Source organism: Lynx canadensis, chromosome A1 (genome assembly GCF_007474595.2).
Source record: "Lynx canadensis isolate LIC74 chromosome A1, mLynCan4.pri.v2, whole genome shotgun sequence".
Taxonomy (NCBI): Eukaryota; Metazoa; Chordata; class Mammalia; order Carnivora; family Felidae; genus Lynx; species Lynx canadensis.
This window is the reverse complement of record NC_044303.2, coordinates 22,105,147-22,127,056: the sequence shown is the minus strand read 5'-3', so window position 1 is coordinate 22,127,056 and position 21,910 is coordinate 22,105,147. Positions and strand designations below refer to the sequence as shown.

At 36.3% G+C, this 21,910-nt stretch overlaps 1 protein-coding gene across 5 annotated transcripts in view; it reads left to right on the top strand.

The window, feature by feature from the left end:
* FNDC3A (fibronectin type III domain containing 3A) overlaps window positions 1-21,910 on the top strand; it is a 145,192-nt gene that overhangs the window by 55,718 nt on the left and 67,564 nt on the right. The window contains exon 1 of one of the 5 annotated variants that reach the window (XM_030310471.1): window positions 20,116-20,191. The exons of the other annotated variants lie outside the window; for them this stretch is intronic. Coding sequence (XP_030166331.1) covers window positions 20,185-20,191 — 7 coding nt within the window. The 5' untranslated portion in view covers window positions 20,116-20,184. Of the gene's footprint in view, window positions 1-20,115; window positions 20,192-21,910 lie in introns of those variants that run through there. 5 annotated transcript variants of the gene reach the window in all.

Here is a 21,910-nt window from a genome sequence, read left to right as displayed (position 1 = left end):
TCAACAATAGGTAGTAACCACGGTGATTGTATAATACTAGTACTGCTAGAGAATTACTGCTACACTTTTGTGAAGGTCACTAGTAACATCTCTATTACTAATATGAGTGGTCTTGGTTCTCATCATACTTAACCTCTCTAGCAGGATTTCACACTGTATTATTTATTCCCCCCTTGGAACATTATTCTCTTGACTTTTCCTTTTATAGTTTACATATTCTCCTGGTTTTTCTCCTATCTCCCTGGCAACCCATCTTCAGTCTTTTTGTTTTGTTGTGTTTATTTTTGAGAGAGAGAGAGAGAGAGTGGGAGAGGAGCAGAGAGAGGGGGACAGAGGATCTGAAGTGGGCTCTGAGCTGACAGCAGTGAGTCTGATGTGGGGCTCGAACTCATGAGCCGCAAGATCACGACCTGAACCAAAGTCAGACGCTCAGCCAGCTGAGCCACCCAGGTGCCCCCTCCTCAATCTTTTTTGATGTATATTAAGATAGGAGTTCAAAAATATGTAGCATATAAGTAAAATAAGCCAGTCACAAAAGGACAAATACTTAAGATTCCTCTTAGTCAGATTCATAGAGGCTGAAAGTAGAATGGTGATTGCTAGGGGGGCAAGGTAGAGAGATGAGGAATTACTGTTTAATGAGTACAGAGTTTCAGTTTTTTCAACGTTTATTTATTTTTGGGACAGAGAGAGACAGAGCATGAACGGGGGAGGGGCAGAGAGAGAGGGAGACACAGAATCGGAAACAGGCTCCAGGCTCTGAGCCATCAGCCCAGAGCCCGACGCGGGGCTCGAACTCACGGACCGCGAGATCGTGACCTGGCTGAAGTCGGACGCTTAACCGACTGCGCCACCCAGGCGCCCCCAGAGTTTCAGTTTTAAAGATAACAAAGGTCTGGAGATGGATGATAGTAATTTTTTTGATGGTGATAATTATTGCACAACAGTCTTCTTAATGCCCTAAGTTGTACACTTGAAAATAGTTAAAATGGTTAATTTTATCCATATTTTAGCCACAAATTTCAAAAATAAATTTTAAAAACTTTCATTTTTACCAAAAAAAAAAAAAAAAAAAAAGTATGTAAGATACCTGAAGCCAGAATTTAAATGATGTGGTAGAGGGACGCCTGGGTGGCTCAGTCGATTAAGCGTCTGACTTCGGCTCAGGTCATGATCTCACGGTTTGTGGGTTCGAGCCCCGCGTCAGGTTGTGTACTGACAGCTCAGAGCCTGGAGCCTGCTTCGGATTCTGTGTCTCCCTCTCTGTCTTCCCCACCTCTCCTCTCACTTTGTCTCACTCTATCTCTTAAAAATAAATAAATGTAAAATAAAAAAATTTAAAAGATGTGGTAGATGGAATTGTAAGATAGCCCTCAAGGTCATTGCCCCCTATTGTACACATCTGGGACCATGAATATGATGAATTTTACTTCCATAATTAGGTTATATTATACAGTGCAGCTGACTTAAGAGAGGTGATCTGGGGTGAACCTCAACTAATCAGGTCAACCTTTAAAAAAGGGACTGGACTCTTCTAGAAGTAAGAGATTCAGGAAAGGACCATGTGGCAAAGAATGTGGCCTCTAGCTGAGAGTGGCTTCCAGAAAGCCAATGGCCAGCAATGAAATGAGGGTCTTGGTCCTACAACAGTAAGAATCTGAATTCTTCCACAACCCCCATATGAGAACACACCCTAACCAACACTTTGATTTTCACCTTATGTACCTTGAACAGGGAACTTAGTCATACTGTGCCCAGACTTCTGAACTACAGAACTGTGAACTAATAAATGGATGTTTTTAAAACCACTAAGTTTTGAAAGTTTTTAAAACCACTAAGTCTGCCATCCCTAGGATATTGTGCTCATCTGCATGAACCAAGCTGGCTCAACACCATGTCTGTGTCCCAGACTAAATGCAAAAGGGGAAGAGAAAAAGAGATTTAAGATACACCCTCTTCTTTAAAGACATACCCTGGAGATTATGCAGATCACTTCTCACATTCTAATTGACCATAGCTTAGTTGCAAACAATTTTGGAAAGTTATGAATAAATGCCACAGAGTACAGAATAATAATAAATCTTGAAAGATCCTCTAAAAGTAAGTACAGTGTTTACCTATGGGGTGGTAGTGCATGAAGTGGAGAACAAGGATAGAATGAAGATTTTTCTCTCTATACTTTTTTACATTTTTCATTTTTGAATCTTGTAAATGTACTTCCTATTAAAAATAGCATTTTATTCCGGGGCACCTGGGTGGCTCAGTTGGTTAAGCACCTGACTTCAGCTCAAGTCATGATCTCGTGGTTCATGAGTTCAAGCCCCGTGTTGGGCTCTGTGCTGACAGCTCGGACCCTGGAGCCTGCTTCAGATTCTGTGACTCCCTCTCTCTCTCTCTGTCTCTCAAAAAATAAATGTTAAAAAAAAATTAATAAAAAAAATAAAAATAGCATTTTAAGTAAATAAAACAAGTGCTGTAAGTAAGAAACGTCCACCTCCCTTCTTTCCCCCCCCCCTTTTTTTTCCCTTCTTTCCCTTTACCCAAAAAATATTTATTTACCTTTCCCCAGCAACTTTTCACTTGTCCCTTTGGAATTTTCTCTCTATTCTTATTCTTTGTCCACCAGCAGAATTGGATTTTTGAGCTTTTTAGTCAGTGATCTTGGCCCAAAGGAAGCCATGTCAGATATGTTTGTCAGATAAATGTATATAGATATATACATAGGATTAAGTTACATTAGATATTTTTAAATGTTTGATACATTCAGATATATTCTACAGTAATTAATAATAAAAGGTCATTCCACTTTTCTTGTTATTGCATGTGCACAGTATTTTAACTACATTTTAGGCCATATCCGTTTTCATTGGTGACTGTTTATAGCAGAACCATACTATCATTCATAAAGTTGAGAGAGTAGTCAGTACATTCTGGACTTGAAATACCCTTCTGGACAATTCACTTGCAAATAAGTTAAGAACTTATATCTATATGAAGCAATTACTTCTTCTTAAGTGATATAGAGATAATGTGATTCGATCAAATCTGCCTAACTGGATGTATAAATTGGGGAAATTTCCACAAATAGCCACGTTAGAGAGCTATACTTTTCTAACCAGATTTGATTAAAACTTGTCACAAAAATCCATTTAGCCATGTATTACACCTGAGTAGTTTTATGGCCTTTTAAAAACACTAGTCCCACATTGATTAGGACCCAAATCTATTTACAGAAAAGTCTGTGTCACTTTTGCTTATTTATTTTACAACTCTAGGGATTGGCCTTCTTAAAACACTACTTTTTTTTTTTTTTTTTTATCACTGTGCTAAAAACCAGAAAAACCTTGCCTTCTCCCATTTTGTATAGTATGGAACCCTTAGCCTAATCTTCTAGGCACTCCATCCCTGATTCCAATCTTTCTTTCCAGCTTTACTTCAGAAATCTTCCAGTCCAAATATTGCAAGATTTGTAGGTCCCCTAATCTCTACATATTTCTTGCCAATACCCCCTTCATACCTTTGTTCACGTTGCGTCGTCTTAGAAAAATCACACAGGAGTGTGCACACACATTTCTACCTGCTCATCTTTTGGGCAAGAAATCTTCATCAGTTGGTTTTAAGATATTTTTACTGAAGATGATGTTATTAGATTTAATAACTCTAGACATAAAAGTGTATGCTTTAAACTTTAACCTAGCACAGAGTGTTCTTGTAAAATACCTTTCCTATCAACTGAAAAGCAGAAAGCCCTTTTCCGAGTCATTTTACTGAAAATGTTTACAAAATAAACACTTATAGTCAACCTTGGTAAACAGAGTATACAGAAAACAATTCAGAATCATTATAAACATTAATACTGGTCATATGTACTGTTATTATTTAGAAAATTGAGTTGATAAATTGCTTAGTCTAGATTGAAGTGTAGCCTAGAGGGTTTTTTTTTAATTCATTCTTTCATTTAGCAAATTATGAACTTATTATGTACAGTCACCATTGCAAAACTGAAGACATAGTGATGTATAAAATAGACATTATCCTTGCCCATCATGAAGTTTATAGTTTCCTAGGGAAGACAAACAGTTAAGGAATTCATTAGAGTGAGAGAAGTGCTATGATGGAAAAGAACAGGAAGGGTGCTCACAGTAGGATCATCCAAACAAGTTTTGGGGTTAGGACACTCAAAGGATGAGTTCTATTCTCTACTTTTTACCTCTTCAAATAGAACATTAAAAATTCTTATTAATTAGTGGTTTTATTTAATTAGAACTTGAATCTTGAAGGACATTAAGGATATAAACAGAATTAGCTTTCTTTTGTAATTAGGAAAACTATGACTTTAATGAATATATATGCATCAAAAAAATTGGGGGCACATTTCCTTCCAGTGCCTGTCCCTGTATGGTAGGATTACCATAGGTAGGAGTTTCTTTCTTTTTTACGTTTTCTATATAATGTGATCATTTTGGTTATCAATTATAATATTGATTACAATATTAATTGCTTAAATAACAGATATGAAGTTTTAGCCCCTTTTAAATTATTTAGTCCAACTTTCATTTTTAAAAATGTATAGATTATTTTCTTTAAAGCTGAGGCCTTGTAAGGCTCATTAAGGAAAATGGTGAACCATATAATGTATTTTGGTACAAATAAGTGGATGTTTTAACTATTAAAAACTAAAAAATGGGACATACTAAGCTTATTAAGTACATAATAATAGTCTGACGATTTTTGAAAATTAAAGGGGTGGAAGAAAAGAAATGTATAAATTTGATACCATAGTATAGAACTGATTTAAAGAGTTCTGACACACAAGGGGACATATAAGAAACCCAGGGCAAAAAAAACCTTTAGATGTTGAGGATTTTGTCCAACGCCAAAAAAGTTATCTCTATAAGCCAGACTATATTTATGGAAGAAGATATATTTGTTTGGATCCTCTCTTTTTAGCTAAACCATTCTGTGAAGAGATGCTAAAGAAAGAAACCAGTATTACTGCAGACCTATTTTGTGTTGTACATACATTTGCCTAACCCTATGAAAGAATGTCTTAGAAAAATTACCTTCATTATTAAATGAAAACCAGACTCTCTAAGTTCAGTAGAAAGATCTGGTGAGAAGGGCAACAATTACAAATACATAGATTTACCTTAGTTTAACCTTGTAGTAACTAAAACCACAATTTTGGACTCAAAGAAGTGTTAATTAAACATTCTAACTCAGGTATAAACCTTTCTATTTTTTCCCCAAAGTATATAGCTATGATAAGGCAAGCCTAGGTTGTTCAGAGAACATTTATATAAAGTTATAGAGATTACCATGAATTTACATAATCTGATTCACATACCCTTATACCATCTGCAGAAATTGTCCCAGGAAACAGAAAAGATCTTTCCTGGTTCCTATTGTTATGTGACAACATGTTGAATGTAATTTTTACTACTTACCTAGAAATAGAGGAAAATATCATTCTCTTCTTCCAACTTATCTAGGACTCATCTCACAATTCTCATTTCCTCTATCATAGCATCCAACCTAGTTTCATTTCCTAGACCCTTTTTATGTCTATAGAAGTATGGCTTGTGTCTTGTGACTATGGTATTATATGAAGGCACATATAGACATGTCACCAGTAACCATAAGAGTCATACAGTAACATAGTAATTGTGGTGGTAAACAGTTTTCTTGCAGTTGTGTATTAATTGCTCTAAAGCTCCAGTGGTTGAGTAACTCTTGGCCAGAGTCATAATTTAAACATAGAATTCTGATCCCAAAACCTATGCACTAACATTATTTGAAAATGTTGATTCATTTTTAGAGATTTTAATTAAATCCTGCTTTTATTTTCTGTGGATCAACAAAGTTCTCTGTCTTTAACATCCCCTTGTGTTTTATTTTATCTTATAATCTTTCACCATTTTTGGAAAATCCTTTTATCATTACAATGAAAGATCTTCATTTCAATATTGTAACATTCTTTAAAATCTTAATATGTTGGAATTCCTTACCCTTTTGTACTCAGTCTGCCATACTCAGGCACTCGCCAGAACACAAAACAGAATAACTAAAGGCATACTCTTTTCCTGGAAAGACAATTTGCCATAAATCTTTTGTGCTGTCCTGAAGGAAAGCTCAATTCTTGACAGCCATTTGAGAAACCTAGACCCTGCCTCACAGCCTACTACGGGAAACAGGCAAGTAATCCACAGTTAAAATGCAGTAGAATATATATTATGATGGAGTTAGGTATGCCCAAATACTGTGGGAGGCCAGAGAAGGAATACCTAACACAGCTTGGAATAGCTGTTGAGTGCTTCCAGGAAAAGTTGATACTCAAAGAAACAGATGTTTAGCCATAAGGGGAAAAAAAAGAGAAATATCTTAGAGGCGGAAGGAATCACCTGTGCAAAGGCATACTGCACGGACATTAGAGGAGACTGAAAAGGTATGATTAATTAGATAGATTGGAGAACATTGTACATGGAGAGGTATCTGAAAAGGAGACTAAAAAGGAAAACAGGCTATGTAACAAATCCCTTCATATGTAACTCCAAAAATTTTGGATTTTATCCCGAAGGGAACGGGGAGCCACTGAGGGTTTTAAACAGGAAAATAACCAAAAGAGTAGTAATAATGATGAAATATGGGGAGCTCAGTGTGGGGGGTAAGAAGAGACTAGGCTGATTTATAATTTTCAGTCAGTTGAGCAGAAAGATAAAGGAGGAGAGCACCTTTTACTATGCTAAATAATGTAGAAGGAAAAAAGGATTGGTTTGGGTAAAAAGATGGAAACGATGAGCATGGTAGGCTCAAAGTACCTTTTGGTTTTATAGATCTTGCTCATAAGAAAGGCTTGGAGTGTGTACTAGTCAGGATTATCCAGAGAAACAGATCCAATAGGATATACATAGATATGTATCAGAAGAGAGTTATTTTAGCAATTAGTTTACATGATTTTAAAGGCCAGGAAGTTTCATGATCTGCCTTCTGCAAGTTGGAGAACCGGAAAAGTTAGTGATAAAATTCAGTCCAAATCCAAAGGCCTAAAAATCAGTGGGCTGATGGTAGGCCTGAGAACCAGGATTACTGATGTTCAGGGGCAGCAGAGAGAGTGAATTTGTTCTTCCTCCACTTTCTTGTTCTTTTCCGGCCTTCAGTAGATTGGATGCTGCCCACCCACACTGGGAAGGGCCATCTGCTTTTCTCAGTTCACCAATTGATGCTAATCTCTCTTGGAAACACCCTCATAGACACACCCAGGATTAATGTTTTACCAGCTATCTGGGCATCTCTTAGTTCAGTCCAATTGACACATAAAATTAACCATCACAGAATAGAAATTGTGAATTTGTCAATATGTAATTTGAAGCAATGAGTTTGAATGTGTTCTTCAAGAAAAGTATGCAAAGTGGGGGCACCTGGGTGTCTTGGTTAAGTGTCCAACTTCTGCTCAGGTCATGATCTCACGGTTTGTGAGTTCGAGCTTCAGTTTGTGAGTTCGAGCTCTGTGTCGTGCTCTGTGCTGACAGCTCAGAGCCTGGAGCTTCAGATTCTGTGACTCCCTCTCTCTGCCCCTCCCCCACTTGCACTCTTTCTCTCTCTCTCTCTCTCAAAACTAAACAAACATTAAAAAAAAATTTTTTTAAAGTAAAGTATGCAAAGTAAGGAGAAAAAGGAGATTGAAATTGGAAGCATGAGAGACCTGTAACATTTATGGGATTGGTAAAAAAGAATGAATAAGGTAACATACAAAGAAACATACTACAGGTCTCTTCTATCTATTCCCTTCAAGGTTAGAGCAGTATAACAGGTACTGTAAGATTGTTAGTATTATAGGAGGTAAAAAAAGCCAGTACATTTGAGTTGTTTAAGAAAATAAAATTGATTTGCTGTAGACCTTACGAACACCTTTAACAGACCATTCATCATCAATTTTCAAGATGTGTTTGTCATTTGTAGCGTCTTCTAAACTCTTTTGACAATAGAATCCTTTTTTAGAAGTACCTTATGGGGGCGCCTGGATGGCTCAGTCAATTGAGCTTCTGACTTGATTTTGACTCAGGTCATGGTCTTGGGATTGTGGGATTGACCCCTGTATCCTACTCCACTCTGAGCATGGAGCCTGCTTGAGATTCTCTCTCTCTCTCCCCCCCCAATGCCTCCTCCCCCGCTTGCACTTTATTTCTCTAAAATGAAAAAAAATAAGGGCACCTGGATGCCTCAGTAAGTTAAGCATCCAACTCCTGATTTTGGTTCAGGTCATATGATCTCACTGGTCCTGGGATTGAGCCTGTGTTGGGCTCTGTGCTAACAGCGGAGAGCCTGCTTGGGATTCTCTCTCTCTTTCGCTACCCTTCCCCTACTCGTTGTCTTGCTTTCTCTCAAAAATAAACAAACATTAAAAAAATAAACAAATTTTAAAAATTAAAAAAAATAAGTACCTTATGAAACCAGATTTTGTAGAATCACATTTCAGAAACCCTCTCTTTGAGCAAACTCTAAGCTTCGGCTTTCAACTTCTAATGTTTGGATACTCATCCCCGGTGCCACCCTAACCCACCCTCTTGGGAGGGGAGGGAAACAACATAAACAGAGGTAAAAGACAAAGAAATAGAAATATTTGCAGCCTATCAAAAAGAGCTAACTTCTTAAATGTATAAGGAGCCCTTGAAAATCCAGTAGAGAAATAGGCAAAGGCTAGGAGCAGACCGATCACAGAAAAGGAAAAATAAATAGTTCTTTCTTAAAAGTTTAATACGGATATTCAACCTTACTCATAAGAAAATGCAAAATAAACTATATCGAGATGCTGTCTTCACCTTTCAGATTGGCAAATATCAAAAAGTATGGTAACTACTGGGAAGGGTGTGTTAATGAGAAATACATTAGTATAAACTGATATCTGGTAATGTCAAAAATGTAAATTTCTCTGAAGCAATTCCACTTCTAATAATTTATCCTACAGATACACTTACACATTTATGAAATGATGTTTGTACAGAGATGTTCATTGCAGCATTGTTTGTAATAGTAAAAGGTTGAAAATAACTTGAATGTCTATCAATAGGGGAGTAGTTACATAAATTTTGATACATTGTAACAGTGAAATACTGTGCAGCTATTAAGTGAAGCAGCCCTACATGTACCATTTGGAAAGATCTCTAAGCTCTATCATTAGGTGCAGAACAGTGTGTATAGTATATTATCATTTGTATTTTTAAAAGAATATACATATAATTGCTTTTACATGCATAGAATATCTCTGAAAAGCTTTACAAGAAGCAAAGAATGGTTTCTTTGGGAGACAAACTGTATGGTTGGGGAACAAGGTTGAAAAGGAATCTCAAACTTGCAATCTAAATATTTCCAAAGTGTTTTATGGCCACAAGCAAAGAGCCTGGGAAGAGCCACGCCTCCTCCCTTTCTCACCTTAATCTCATCATAAATGATCTACTCTGTATTTCCCAGTCTGGTAATGTTTGAAGAGAATGAAAGGGATATGAAGCCTCTATCTGTGTCTTTTCTTTTGTGGGAGTTTTTTCTTCCCTTCATAGTCTTTAGCAAGCCATCAACACAGTGAGTTTTTAATCTCCTTTTTTCCATTTAAGATCATGTTAGCTGGTAAGGACTTGCCCTGAGAAGGATGGGATGAGGAGGATATAATAGTGGCCAACGGCAAATGATCAAAATACATAAATCATGACAGAAAAATAAGAGCTTATAGTCCAGTCTTCTCCTGATGAAAGTTCATGTGTAGTGGAAAAGTATAACAATGTTTTCAATTGTGAAATAGCATTTGGTTCCTACTGTGAAAAATCTAGATTTAAAGATTACCCTTCAAAAAGAACCAGAAACACAACTATCTCAGTAATTTTTATGTCTTCCAAATGTTTCTTTCAGATGATTACTAGTTTTAAAAAAACAACAACAACCACCACCTTAGAATGAAGGAGAGCCCTTACTTTTCCTCTCTTTTTTTAAAAACAATTTCTCATAGGAAATAACATGAAAGTAAATGCCTGAGAGCATGGGAAAGGATCCTTGGCATATTTTCAAGTTAGTCTGATTATGTCAGATTAATGATGATAGAACAAAAAGGTTGTTAAATTTACCGTCAGCTCTCATCTCCCGTCAGCTTTCCAGTTCTCCTGGGAAGTGATAGTCTTTGAGGAAAAGGAATGTTAATGTTTAAGTGTAGACACCTAATTTCTTCTCAGAAGACCCTACAAGGAGAATGTGAACATTCTGTGGCAAGCCTCCAGAGGTAGGTTCTGTTCCTGTTAGGGAAGCGAAGATCTCTAATTCTAAGAGGGTTAATTCAGGGCGAAGATATTTTGAAAACTTCTATATAGTTACTCGTGGTAAACCATCTTCTCCAATCCATCTGTAACTATAAAAAAAATCAATATTTTCATGTCAATAAAACTAAAAATAGGGAAAGCCCAAAGAAGAAAATGGTAGTGGAAAAAAGACTCTGAGGTAGCTATGAATTGTGAGGCCATGGAATGTATTGCTCCAAATCTCAATGTAAATGTTATTTGTCAGGCACAGCATTTTATATAAAAAAATAATTGTGGCATATTCTTCAAAAGATCTGTCTACAGTGTGGCTACAGAAGCCATTTTCCGGATAACGCAGTGGCTGGTAGAACCTTAAGACAGGTTTTAGAAGATCTAGACCTTAAAGCACAGAAGATGTAAGGAAATTTAAAGATAAATATATAGAGTGGGTTATGTGGGAAATCTGTAATTAAAATTATAAAGCTCAGCTATTATGTAAAAAGAATATCATAACCCTTTTTAACATTAGCAGTAGTGATTTAATGCAGTCTGTGCATGTTGAATGACTGGTCTGCCCTGTTATGTAGGCACTTTTTTTTCAACCTCTGTGGCCTTAATGTTTGATCCTGACAGGATTTGCGTCACTGATCCATATCACTACCAGTGTGATGTCAGCATGTGGGTGTGCAGTTACTGAGAGATAGTTAATCTAATGTGCTGCAGTAAAATCTCAAGCACTATTTCCTACTAGAATAACAAAGAATGATTCATCATTGTTCACATTAGACTGATACTAAAAATAGTAGTGTTCACAACCTGCTGCATCCATGCATGTTAATATCACAGCCTTTGTCGCTTTCTAAACAAGAACATTAAAAATAACTTCTTTAGAAACAGGTACTTGACAAATACATCTCCTACTTCAAGTTTTTTATCTATATACAGTTCAATTTAGTGCTAACTAAGTTGTACCCATGATATGATAGTCCTTCAAACTTTTTTCTACTTAGTGTGCTTATCACTGATAAATCTAAATGCTTACTAGCAAATCTAATTATATAAATTTTTAATTAGCTGTACACAGATATATGAAATTACCCATAATTCTGGATCATACTCAGACCCCTAATTTAAGCAATCCATTTTATCTAACCTTAGAAAAGAATAATGTATTTTCAAGGAAAAAGCCCTTAAACATCTAAACAGTGAATAATGACCTTAATCTTTTCTTTTTCTTCTGTAACTCTCAGCATTACTGTTCCCAAATTATAATCACCAACTTATTAAATTCCTGGACTCAAGGCCTGTGCTAATTGCCTGCCTCAAGTGAGTGAATGTGGCCAAGTGTTTTGTAGACTTATCAAATAAGCATCTACTATTAATAGGGTGATTTTATTTGGTCCCAGTTTGTCTAGGACAGTTCCAGTATATATATAACTCTCATCTTGGTGTCCAACCAGCTCAACATTTGCTCCAGGGTTTTCATTGTTTAACAGAGTATAATTTAGTGTTTCATTAAAATAAACTGTAATGCGGGATCCCTGGGTGGCTCAGTCGGTTAAGAGTATGACTTCTGGTTTCTGCTCAGGTCATGATCTCACAGTGTTCATGAGTTCGAGCCCTGACAGCACAGAGCCTGCTTGGAATTCTCTCTCCCTGTCTCTGCCCCTCCCCTTCTCTCTCTTTCTCCCTCTCTCTCTCTCAAAATAAATAAAAATAAACTTTAAAAAAAAAAATCTGTAATGCATCTGATCATCTACCATTTTGTATTTCTGGCTTCTGCCATGACCCCCTCGAGTAAGCAGTATATCCATCTCTTGTTTTCACTTTAACCTATGATTAAATCTTAAAGGCAACTAGAGTAAATTGTTTCTTTTTTTCTAACCCTTACCAGAAGCAAGTCAAGGACAGCAGTTAAGGTACTTAGAAGTAAAGCAAAGTACTTAGATCTAGAGGGCTAGGGTCAGCTGACTCCTTTCAGTCTCCTCATAGTGGTGGCTGCTGAAGAAGTATGTGATGCTGCTGCCCCTGCTGGCCACTTGGCGTCATGAGGTAACCATTGGGAAGCGTACAGGTTAGATGAATGTAAAGTACGTGCAGGAAATAAAATCTAAATCTCCCTGCCACTGAATATATATATATGGAAAAAAGTCTGAATGGTTTTGTCATTTATTGTATAAATCTATAACTACTTATTATTGGCAGTGCTTTTTTTTTTATTTTGAAGTAAACCCTTTCAGCAACAGTGAGCTAAAAAAAAAAATCTAAATTTGGTTAAATATTTAAAAGAACCATAAATGGAGGCAATTCAGTGAGTTTTGTTGAAATTTGGAGGTAATTGTGGTCCAGTGAAAATAATTGGACTGAGATATTTACACATTTCAATAAGAAAAAAATAGAATTATGAATAGCATCTATTTAGCAGAATTTGCTCAGATCTTACCAGATGGCACCTAAGAATCAAGAGTATTCCCAGAATATAAATATTGTAGTCTTAAATTAAAATATTATGGAAAAGAGTCAATTAAATGTGTCAACAGTTTCAAAGTTATTAACCATAAAATATAATACTTGCAGGCAGTTTTATGAAAAAATTAAAAATGAGACTATACTGAAAAAAAATTTTCTGTTAAAGACCAGGGATATGGAATTAGAGACACATATAGCTAACAGATTTACTAAACTACATGGATATGTACTAAAAATAACTGTTCTAACACTATTTTAATATCCAGATATTCAATATAAAGAAGTCTGTAAAATATTCTTTAATGTACTTGCATGTTTTTAATTAAGCATTTTATTTTATTTTATTTTATTTTTAATTTTTTTTTTCAACGTTTATTTATTTTTGGGACAGAGAGAGACAGAGCATGAACGGGGGAGGGGCAGAGAGAGAGGGAGACACAGAATCGGAAACAGGCTCCAGGCTCTGAGCCATCAGCCCAGAGCCTGACGTGGGGCTCGAACTCACGGACCGCGAGATCGTGACCTGGCTGAAGTCGGACGCTTAACCGACTGCGCCACCCAGGCGCCCCAAGCATTTTATTTTTTAACATTTTTAATAGAGCTTTTCATGCCCTTCAATGTAATAAAAGCAATTTGTCAATCAATAAAGAGCTACATAATTTTAATAATTTTTAGGCCCCTCTTTCACTTTCAGAAGTGTCCTCATTTGGATAATGATAATACGGTTATCCTACCTCTACTGTGTTCTCCCTCTTGCATTACCAGAACTTAGCCAGCCTCGAAAACAAATCCTTATCTCTCTTACTATTAAGAGTTATTCCCGAATCCTTGTCCATAGATTTAGGGAAATTTCACCAGTCTGAGAAATGGGAAAAATAAGGATAATATAGTGGTTTTTCATTAAACTAAATTTATTGAAGTTAAATCCCTTCAGTTTTGAGGTTAAAACATACTTTCTTTATGAATGATGTGGTAATATAGAATAGACTTCCTTCTGTTCTTAATTTCTTTCTTCTTTCCTTTTAAGGTCATAATTTGGTTTAATAAAAAGCTGATTACTGGGGCACCTGGGTGGCTTGGTCAGTTAAGCATCCAATAAACTCTTAATTTTGGCTCAGGTCATGTAGTGACTTTGAGCTCCGTGTAGGGCTCTGTGCTGAGCGTGGAGCCTGCTTAAGATTCTCTCTCTCTCTCTCTCTCTCTCTCTCTCTCTCTCTCTCTCTCTCTCTCTTTTTCTCTCTTTCTCTGCCCCCTCCTCGCTTATTGTCTCTCTCAAATGTAAAAATATAAAAAATTAAAAATTTTATTTTTAAAAAATTTTTTAATGTTTATTTTTGGGAGAGAGAGAGACAGAGTGCAAGTGAGGAAGGGGAAGAGAAAGAGAGAGGGAGACAGTCTGAAACAGCCTCCAGGCTCTGAGCTGTCAGCACAGAGCCTGATGCGGGGACTCGAACTCGGGAATGGAGAGATCATGACCTGAGCTGAAATCGAACACTTAACCAACTGAGCCACCCAGTCACCCTAAAAATTAAAAATTTTAAAAGCTAATTACCTTAATGAGTCCCCAGAATTTGTTTTAAAATTTTACTGGCACATAAATCAAACTACTTGGGAAATACTGTATTAGAACATAAATATAGCTATAGATATCTCTGTTCTATTGATCAATCTTTGTCTAATATCTCGCCTCCTAACTTCATCCAGCTGCCCTCAACCCCAGTCAATCCAAAACATACCTGGTTTTTGGATGATCCTCACATTTGCTTACCATTGGCATGAACTGTGTAAAGTAAAACTTTTATTAAATTGATACCTTAATTTAATATAAATAAAGAGGGAAATTATTAGAGAAAGAAAATGCTACTGTGTGGCCAGATCTGCAAGGTGACTAAGGCCCCTAAAAGGGGAAAGAGGAAAAATATGGACAAGCAAATAAGAGAGATTTAAAAGAAAGTTTGACTTGTGCCCAAGAGTAAAGTTACAGGTTCTAATTCTTTGCCCCCCTTATCTTCCTGAGATTATTTGCATATGTCACTGTCAGTTACTGCTGAGCAAGAGACTCCTCCTCTAGAGGACCTGATTAGTTGCAGATATCATTGACCTTTCCTAGTTTTCCTTGTCTGCATGGACATGCATCAGTTATAATCTAAGCTGCATGAGTTTAACACGTTACTTAGATGTTCATTGAGAACCTGTACCTTAATACTACCACAAGAATCAGGATTACTGTCATGGTCAGAGTCAGTCTTTTGAAGGATTAGATATATATTCATAGAGTAGAATGAGATATATCTCACATCCCCACTCTTAAATTCATGTCTTAATGATTTGAAACCACTGGGTTGAATGAGTCTGGCTCTTAAGTTTTCTAACATGCAATGACCCAGACATATTACAGTCTAAAAGCAGCCTTAATAAGCACCTGATCTTGGTTATTTGTTGGCAGAAAAAATTTTATAAAATGAAAGTCAACTTTAATTTGCCTTATAACTAGCAATCCCTTTCTGCAAGTCCGCTGATTCAGCTGTCTTGCTATCTTAGCTGTTTATTTTGCAACCATTTTTGAGGGTACATTGTTTAAAGTTAGACATTTATTGATGCATTACTGAATTTTATATATTAGAGAAGTCAGCATGGGGTTATACCTACTTTAGTTTTTTCAAGCCAAATCATTGCTATGCTCTATGGCAGTATGAGACATGCTTTATCTGCATTAACTAGCTTGACAATGTGGTTCTTGGTGTCTTAATTTTAATCATATTTCAGTTCATACAAACCAAAGAGATTTTATGGCCCAGCTCTAGGGAAGACATAAGACCAGCTTCACTCCCTATTTATATTACTTTTTTCTAAATTTTCCCTTTTCTTCAGTTTGTCACCAATTTGTTTTGGGTTTTGTTTTGTTATTTTGAGTGGGTTTTGTTTTTTGTTTTTTGTTTTTAGCTTTTGTTTTTGTTTCTCTTAAATCTCCTTAAATTACTTTTGGAACAGGTTTGGCTATTAAGTAATTCACTGTTGGGGCGCCTGGGTGGCTCAGTCGGTTAAGCGTCCGACTTCAGCTCAGGTCATGATCTCGCGGTCCGTGAGTTCAAGCCCTGCGTCGGGCTCGTGCTGACAATTCAGAGCCTGGAGCCTGCTTCGGATTCTGTGTCTCCCTCTCTCTCTGACCCTACCCTGTTAATGCTCTGTCTCTCTGTCTCAAAAATAAATAAACATTAAAAAAAAAATTTAAAAAAAATTAAAAAATTAAAAAATTCTGCAAATTCAGAAACACTGACCAGAATCAAACTAAACTGTGCATATAAATCAGTGAAAAATATAAAAAGCAATATTTTGAAAAACAATAGAAAAAAAGTCAAGAGGGAAAAGCAGTAAAAGGAAGAAGATATTTGGGATTTGCTTTGTTAGTGTTCAAAGCCTTTTGTGTAATGTGTAAGTCAGATCTGTGGAGGTTTGAGAACAGTTAGAAAAATCCTATACATGCAAGCTACTTAATCTCTTTGTATCTTAGTTTCCTTACCTATAAAATGGAAATAATAGTTATTCCATATCAGATGGATATTATGCAGATTAAATGAGTTAATATCTGTAAAGCACTTAGACCAGTGCCTGGTACCTAATAAGTGCTTATAAACAAAGTCATCCACGTGTCACCTAGTGCTTGTATTGACAAACCTACAAGAATGCTAATAGTTAATGTGTTAAAACGTTATCAAAAAGTACAAACAATTGCTGTGACATGTCATACTATTGATTTAAGAGAACCGTCTGCAAAATGTTGGAGAATGTTTTGAAAATAAAAGGTGCATTTTAAATTTGCTGGAATTGTCATATAATCAGCTAAGAAAGGGAAAATGAAGAATATGGTCATCACTGCATAATGCATTCCTGTAATTGTAGTGTTCTTGATGCATCCTGTTGGTTTATTCCTCTAGGAAAATTGTTTGGTGCACATTCATGAATTAACAAGGTATTTAGGACACATAAAATATGTATATCTTGCATTGTCCTTATTATAACTGTAAAGTTCTTGAAAGTATGGACCATGCCACTAATCAATCCTAGGCATTAAAACTTTATGGCAACTGTGCAGATAGTTGAGAATAATTAAGATGGAGAGTTAAGTCTTGTTAGAAGCATTAGAAATAATGAAGACAGTTGAAAATACTGAACGGGACAGAAATAACCAGTACAGCAAAGAGCTAGTGGAGTATGGAATGGAAATTAGATCAAGAATAGCAGTGGACGGGGCGCCTGGGTGGCTCAGTCGGTTAAGCATCCGACTTCAGCTCAGGTCATGATCTCCCAGTTCATGAGTTCAAGCCCCACATGGGGCTCTGTGCTGACAGCTCAGAGCCTGGAGCCTGCTTTGGATTCTGTGTCTCCCTCTTTCTGCCTCTACTCCACTCATGCTCTTTCTCTGTCCCCCTCTCTCTCTCAAAAATAAATAAACATTAAAAACTTTTAAATTGAAAAAAATGGAAGTGGAGTGGTAACTTCGACCTCGTGAAGGGACAGTGATTCTGCTGAAAATAGAAGAAAGAGGTGAGAAAAGTTTATAAGTAACATTGAAATAGTTCAATTTCATGTTGACATACATGGTTGAGGTGAGGTTGGGGGAAGTCCTTAAAGGGTGGTTGAGATCTCTGATAATCACTCTAAAAAACAGGATAGGTGATTAACCAGGGATAAATTCCTAAAAGGATTCCTGAGCAATGCTGATGGCTAAGTTAAGGTTGGAGATAACTATGTTTATAAACATGACAGTCTGAATGTCATTTGATTTCTACAGTTCAGATCTAAGAGAAGAGAAGTTAATTATTTCATTAAAATTAGGGATTTGGAGGGAGGGGATGTAAAAGAAAGACATCGATGGGAAAGGAAATCAGGCAATGAAGATAGTGTTCAATCAGGAGGAAAGGGAAATCATTATGAGAAAGAACAAATATTGTAGAACAAGAGAAAACTGGAGAGATGAAAGATAGATGTGGTGGCCAGATACTGAAACATGAAAGTTGGGATTTCAAAGATGAGATTGTAGAATTTTAAGTGATAAGTTCCAAGATGTATCTTTGAAGATGGGTTACTAAAAACAGAATGGAAGAGTTCATGAAAATTTGAGGCTAAGATTTTTGGACATTAAAGTCATTGTGCTGATGGGCTGGAGTAGGATAGAAGGGAAAAAACTGTGAACATCGTGCTGCCATAGTTCTCAATAAATGAGAACAGCAATGAGAAGCGGTAGAACTTCATGTCCTATATTTATATGACATGATCTCAAGGAAGAAGAAACTTGAGCCTGAAACTGGAACAACAGTGGTAATGGGAAGCAGCCTTGGAGTATCTGGAGACTGCCTCAGGAGAGAATAGGAAGCCTCTACTCCCAGGGACTGCTGGCAAAGCTGTCCTGGGGGGAGCCAGGTTTCATTTCAAAGAAACACATTAATAGGTGTTCTGTGAAATTGTTGAGAATAAAGGGGAATTTACTTATAATGGGGGGGGGGGGGGAAGGTTCGAATGAACACAGTGGAAAGAGCTGAAAAGATCATCAATCAAAGAAAAAGTCAAGAAGTGGAAACATAGCTGTGTGAGAACATGAGCAAAAATGAGGAAGTGGGCTGAGGGGCTTGCCTTTTGTTTAAGGACTGAAAATCAGAGGTATGGTTAGATTTGCTGAGAGGCTAATTTACAAGCAGATTCTGTTGAGACCAGGACTCTCTACTCTCAGGCCTTGTTCTTCAAGGCAGCCTTGCCTTTTAGTAGGAACTTTGAAATTAACAACTACTCTTTGCCACTTTTGAGAATAGTCTGTTAGTATCTTATCTCCTCTGGAGTCCCTGGCATGTATTTATTGAAACCTGTTTCTCCAATAACCCCTTGCTAGTTCTTTTCCATCTTCTTGGGAGAGGAGGCTTTGAATGTGGTGTACGTAATTTTTTTAAATATAGCCTTCTTATTAGATAACCCTGACTTTGCCTCATTGTGTGCCCTTGGCAAGATACTTAACTGCATTCTGCTTCAGTTTCCATACCTATAAATGATGCCTACTTCAGTTATTGTGAGGATTGAGTTAACACATGTAAAACACTCTGAATGATACCTGGCACATACTCTGCAATATATAATTGTTTTTGAAAACATGTAGTAATCATACTTTTATTTATAATAATATAACAAACAAATAATAGCTATCATTTGTTGAGGAAAGAGAAATCGTTATGAGAAAGAAGTACTCAGTACTTTAAATACACCTAATTTGAATCTCACAACAGTGCTACAAGGTTGATAATTTTAACCTTTTTATGGAAGGAAACAGACTAGAAGAGCAATAAATTGCCTTGCTAAAAAATATTGAAGCTTTTATTAAAACTTAAATCTTCTGTTACCAAAATATATTTTCTTTCCACTGGGCAACTTGTAAACAAATCGCAATCATTATCATTACTTACACATTTATATTAACTATTAACACATTTCCTTAGCTTACATAGTACCATAAGTAATGAAAAGACCTCCAAAAGTTCTTACAGTCTTCTCCTCTCTTGTAACATCTTTGGTCTCTATGGGAGCTTGGGTAGGGTGTTCTGAGCCTGAACCATGGCCTGTCTTTGAAGATTTCATCAACATGAGTGACAATGCCATCCACCAGGCATCTGTATTAATGTCCAGGTTAAGTCTTAAAATAAACATACAAACAGCAAAACAAAATCAGAAATAAAATGAAACCAACACTTAAAGTGATACCCTTTATTAACTTGAGAGGCAAATGCCAATCTGAAACATGAATCCCATGTTTGAGGAACACATTGATCAAGCCTATATTCTATAGACCATTGTGTGCTGTGGGCATTCTTTAAGGGTTGAGCATGGAGAGTGGATCAAGTTACAGCAGGACATTTCAGAGCAAACCTGCTAAATTACTAAATGTTATATGTATCTTAAACTTTCTAAATGGAGGTAGCAGTCTGGATAATAAAAACAATGAGAAGATAATGCCTGTGATGTTACAGGAGATAAATGAAAACAAATGCCTGTAATGTTAACAGGAGATAAATGAAAACAGAGTACTGTTTTACATCAGATATGTATTTCTGTATGTGTATTTTAATGAGCTTTTGAGTTACTTCAGGAGGAAGTCTGAAAGATCCTCAAATTCGAGGTGGCAGCAGTAAAAACCATTTAATCATTTACTATAGCCCAAATGCTGGCGGCAGGAATGTTTGCTTTTTTTTTTTTTTTTTTTCCTCCTCTTCCCTTTCCGCGGGTCACTGCAAGTCACGTGATGAGTATCACATGACTCGGTCAAAGGATCTTTTCCTCTCGCTGCTTGGGGGAAAAAAAAAAGCAGAACCGTTCTCCAATTAAAGCTGTTAACGTGTACTACGCTGTTTCCTTGTTGGATTTTCTTGTTCTCTGCTGCTACTGTAAAAACAAAATGAGTGGTAAGATTTGCTGACTGTTTTTGACCATTCTTCTTTCATTTTAAACATAGAAAGCATTGCATTAATCTGAAGTCATGCCGTGTGTGTGTGTGTGTGTGTGTGTGTGTGTTTTCAATAGATGCCAAATGTATCGCAGTGCAAATATTTTAAATTGTGGCCATGTAGTTACAAAAAGATTAGACTCTGTTTGGAGATAGAATGATTTTGCATTCCACAGAATATTATTTTCCAGTGCCTTTATTTCACTAGGTTTTCTTTTTACCGCTAAAATCTGAATATTGGCATCAGATTATTTGGAAGCCATTGTGAAAGCTTGGAAGCTCTTTATAAAGAGAATGTGTAGCACGTCAGCAGCCCGTTGCATTTTAAGAATTTAAACTCAAATTTGCAGTTTCATCAAAAAAAAAAGCCCTCTTAAATGTGAATGTATGCTAATAAAAAAATAAGAATTAAACTTGAAGTAGATGAAATATCGCCTTTATTAAATCATTGATGGCACTTTTTAAGAAATGGAGGTGAGGGCTTCTCAAATTTCTTAAGACAATTGGTGAATAGAATTGTTTCCTCTTTTAGGTTTTGGAATAGGTAATATGCCCCTAAAAATGATTAATAGCTCTATGATTTGAGGTAGATTTTGCTTAGGTCATATAGATTATTAAGGAGCTGCTGGGTGTATCTACAGTTGTTCAGATACAGCTTCTCTTCTACCAGATGTTCATTTAATGGTACAATCTGTAACAGACTTGGCTTCTTTATTGGAACAGAATACCCCCTCACTGCATTTAATAAGGGTTTGTAGTTAATCTTTTAGTACTTTCGATATTTTTTTCCAATAGTTCTTTCAAAAGTATTGTTGAAACTAAAGAGGTAAACAAACATTTGCATTAGTAAGCATGCAAGGTTTTAGGGGTTTAGACAGGAATATTCCTGTCCGTAGATAGGAATAGCAACTGAAGTGGTGCTGTAAATATTGTAGTTCTAAATTTATATTTACTATGTTTATATAATGGGACTTAATGTGTTCATTGTTGACTGTTGTTTCACACCAGTATTTTAGATACTAAATATGGTATTCATGAATTGTCTTAAAAAAATTAACCATGTAACATTTCTGCCTCAGGATAAGATTATTTACTTGCTAGAGTGAAATGATTACTTCATAGAGAAATGAGTTAATCATTATTCCTGGACTGCAACTAGTAATGTGTTTTCTGCTGGTTTATTTTAGGTTCAGTTTGTTTTGTTGTTTTCAGTATCAGACTTAAATATAATTAAAGAATAAAGTAGAATTTTGTACTACTAAAATATAAGTATGAAGTAGTTTTCAAAGTATATGGTTTGAACTGTAACTGTGTAGTATTTATATATTAATATTTTTAGTAAAAAAGGGCAACCCAAAGCAACTATGTAGTTTTGCAGTTTTAAATGTAATCAGCAATAACTTATTTTTTACTATGGGGGATAAAAAACAGCAACAAAAACTTATTCTAATGACTTGATTTAAGAATTAATTTGAGGGCCTCCTGGGTGGCTCAGTTGGTTAAGCATCTGACTTCGGCTCAGGTCATGATCTCACAGTCCGTGAGTTCGAGCCCCGCGTCGGGCTCTGTGCTGACAGCTCGGAGCCTGGAGCCTGCTTCAGATTCTGTGTCTCCCTCTCTCTGACCCTCCCCATTCATGCTCTGTCTCTCTCTGTCTCAAAAATAAACAAACATTAAA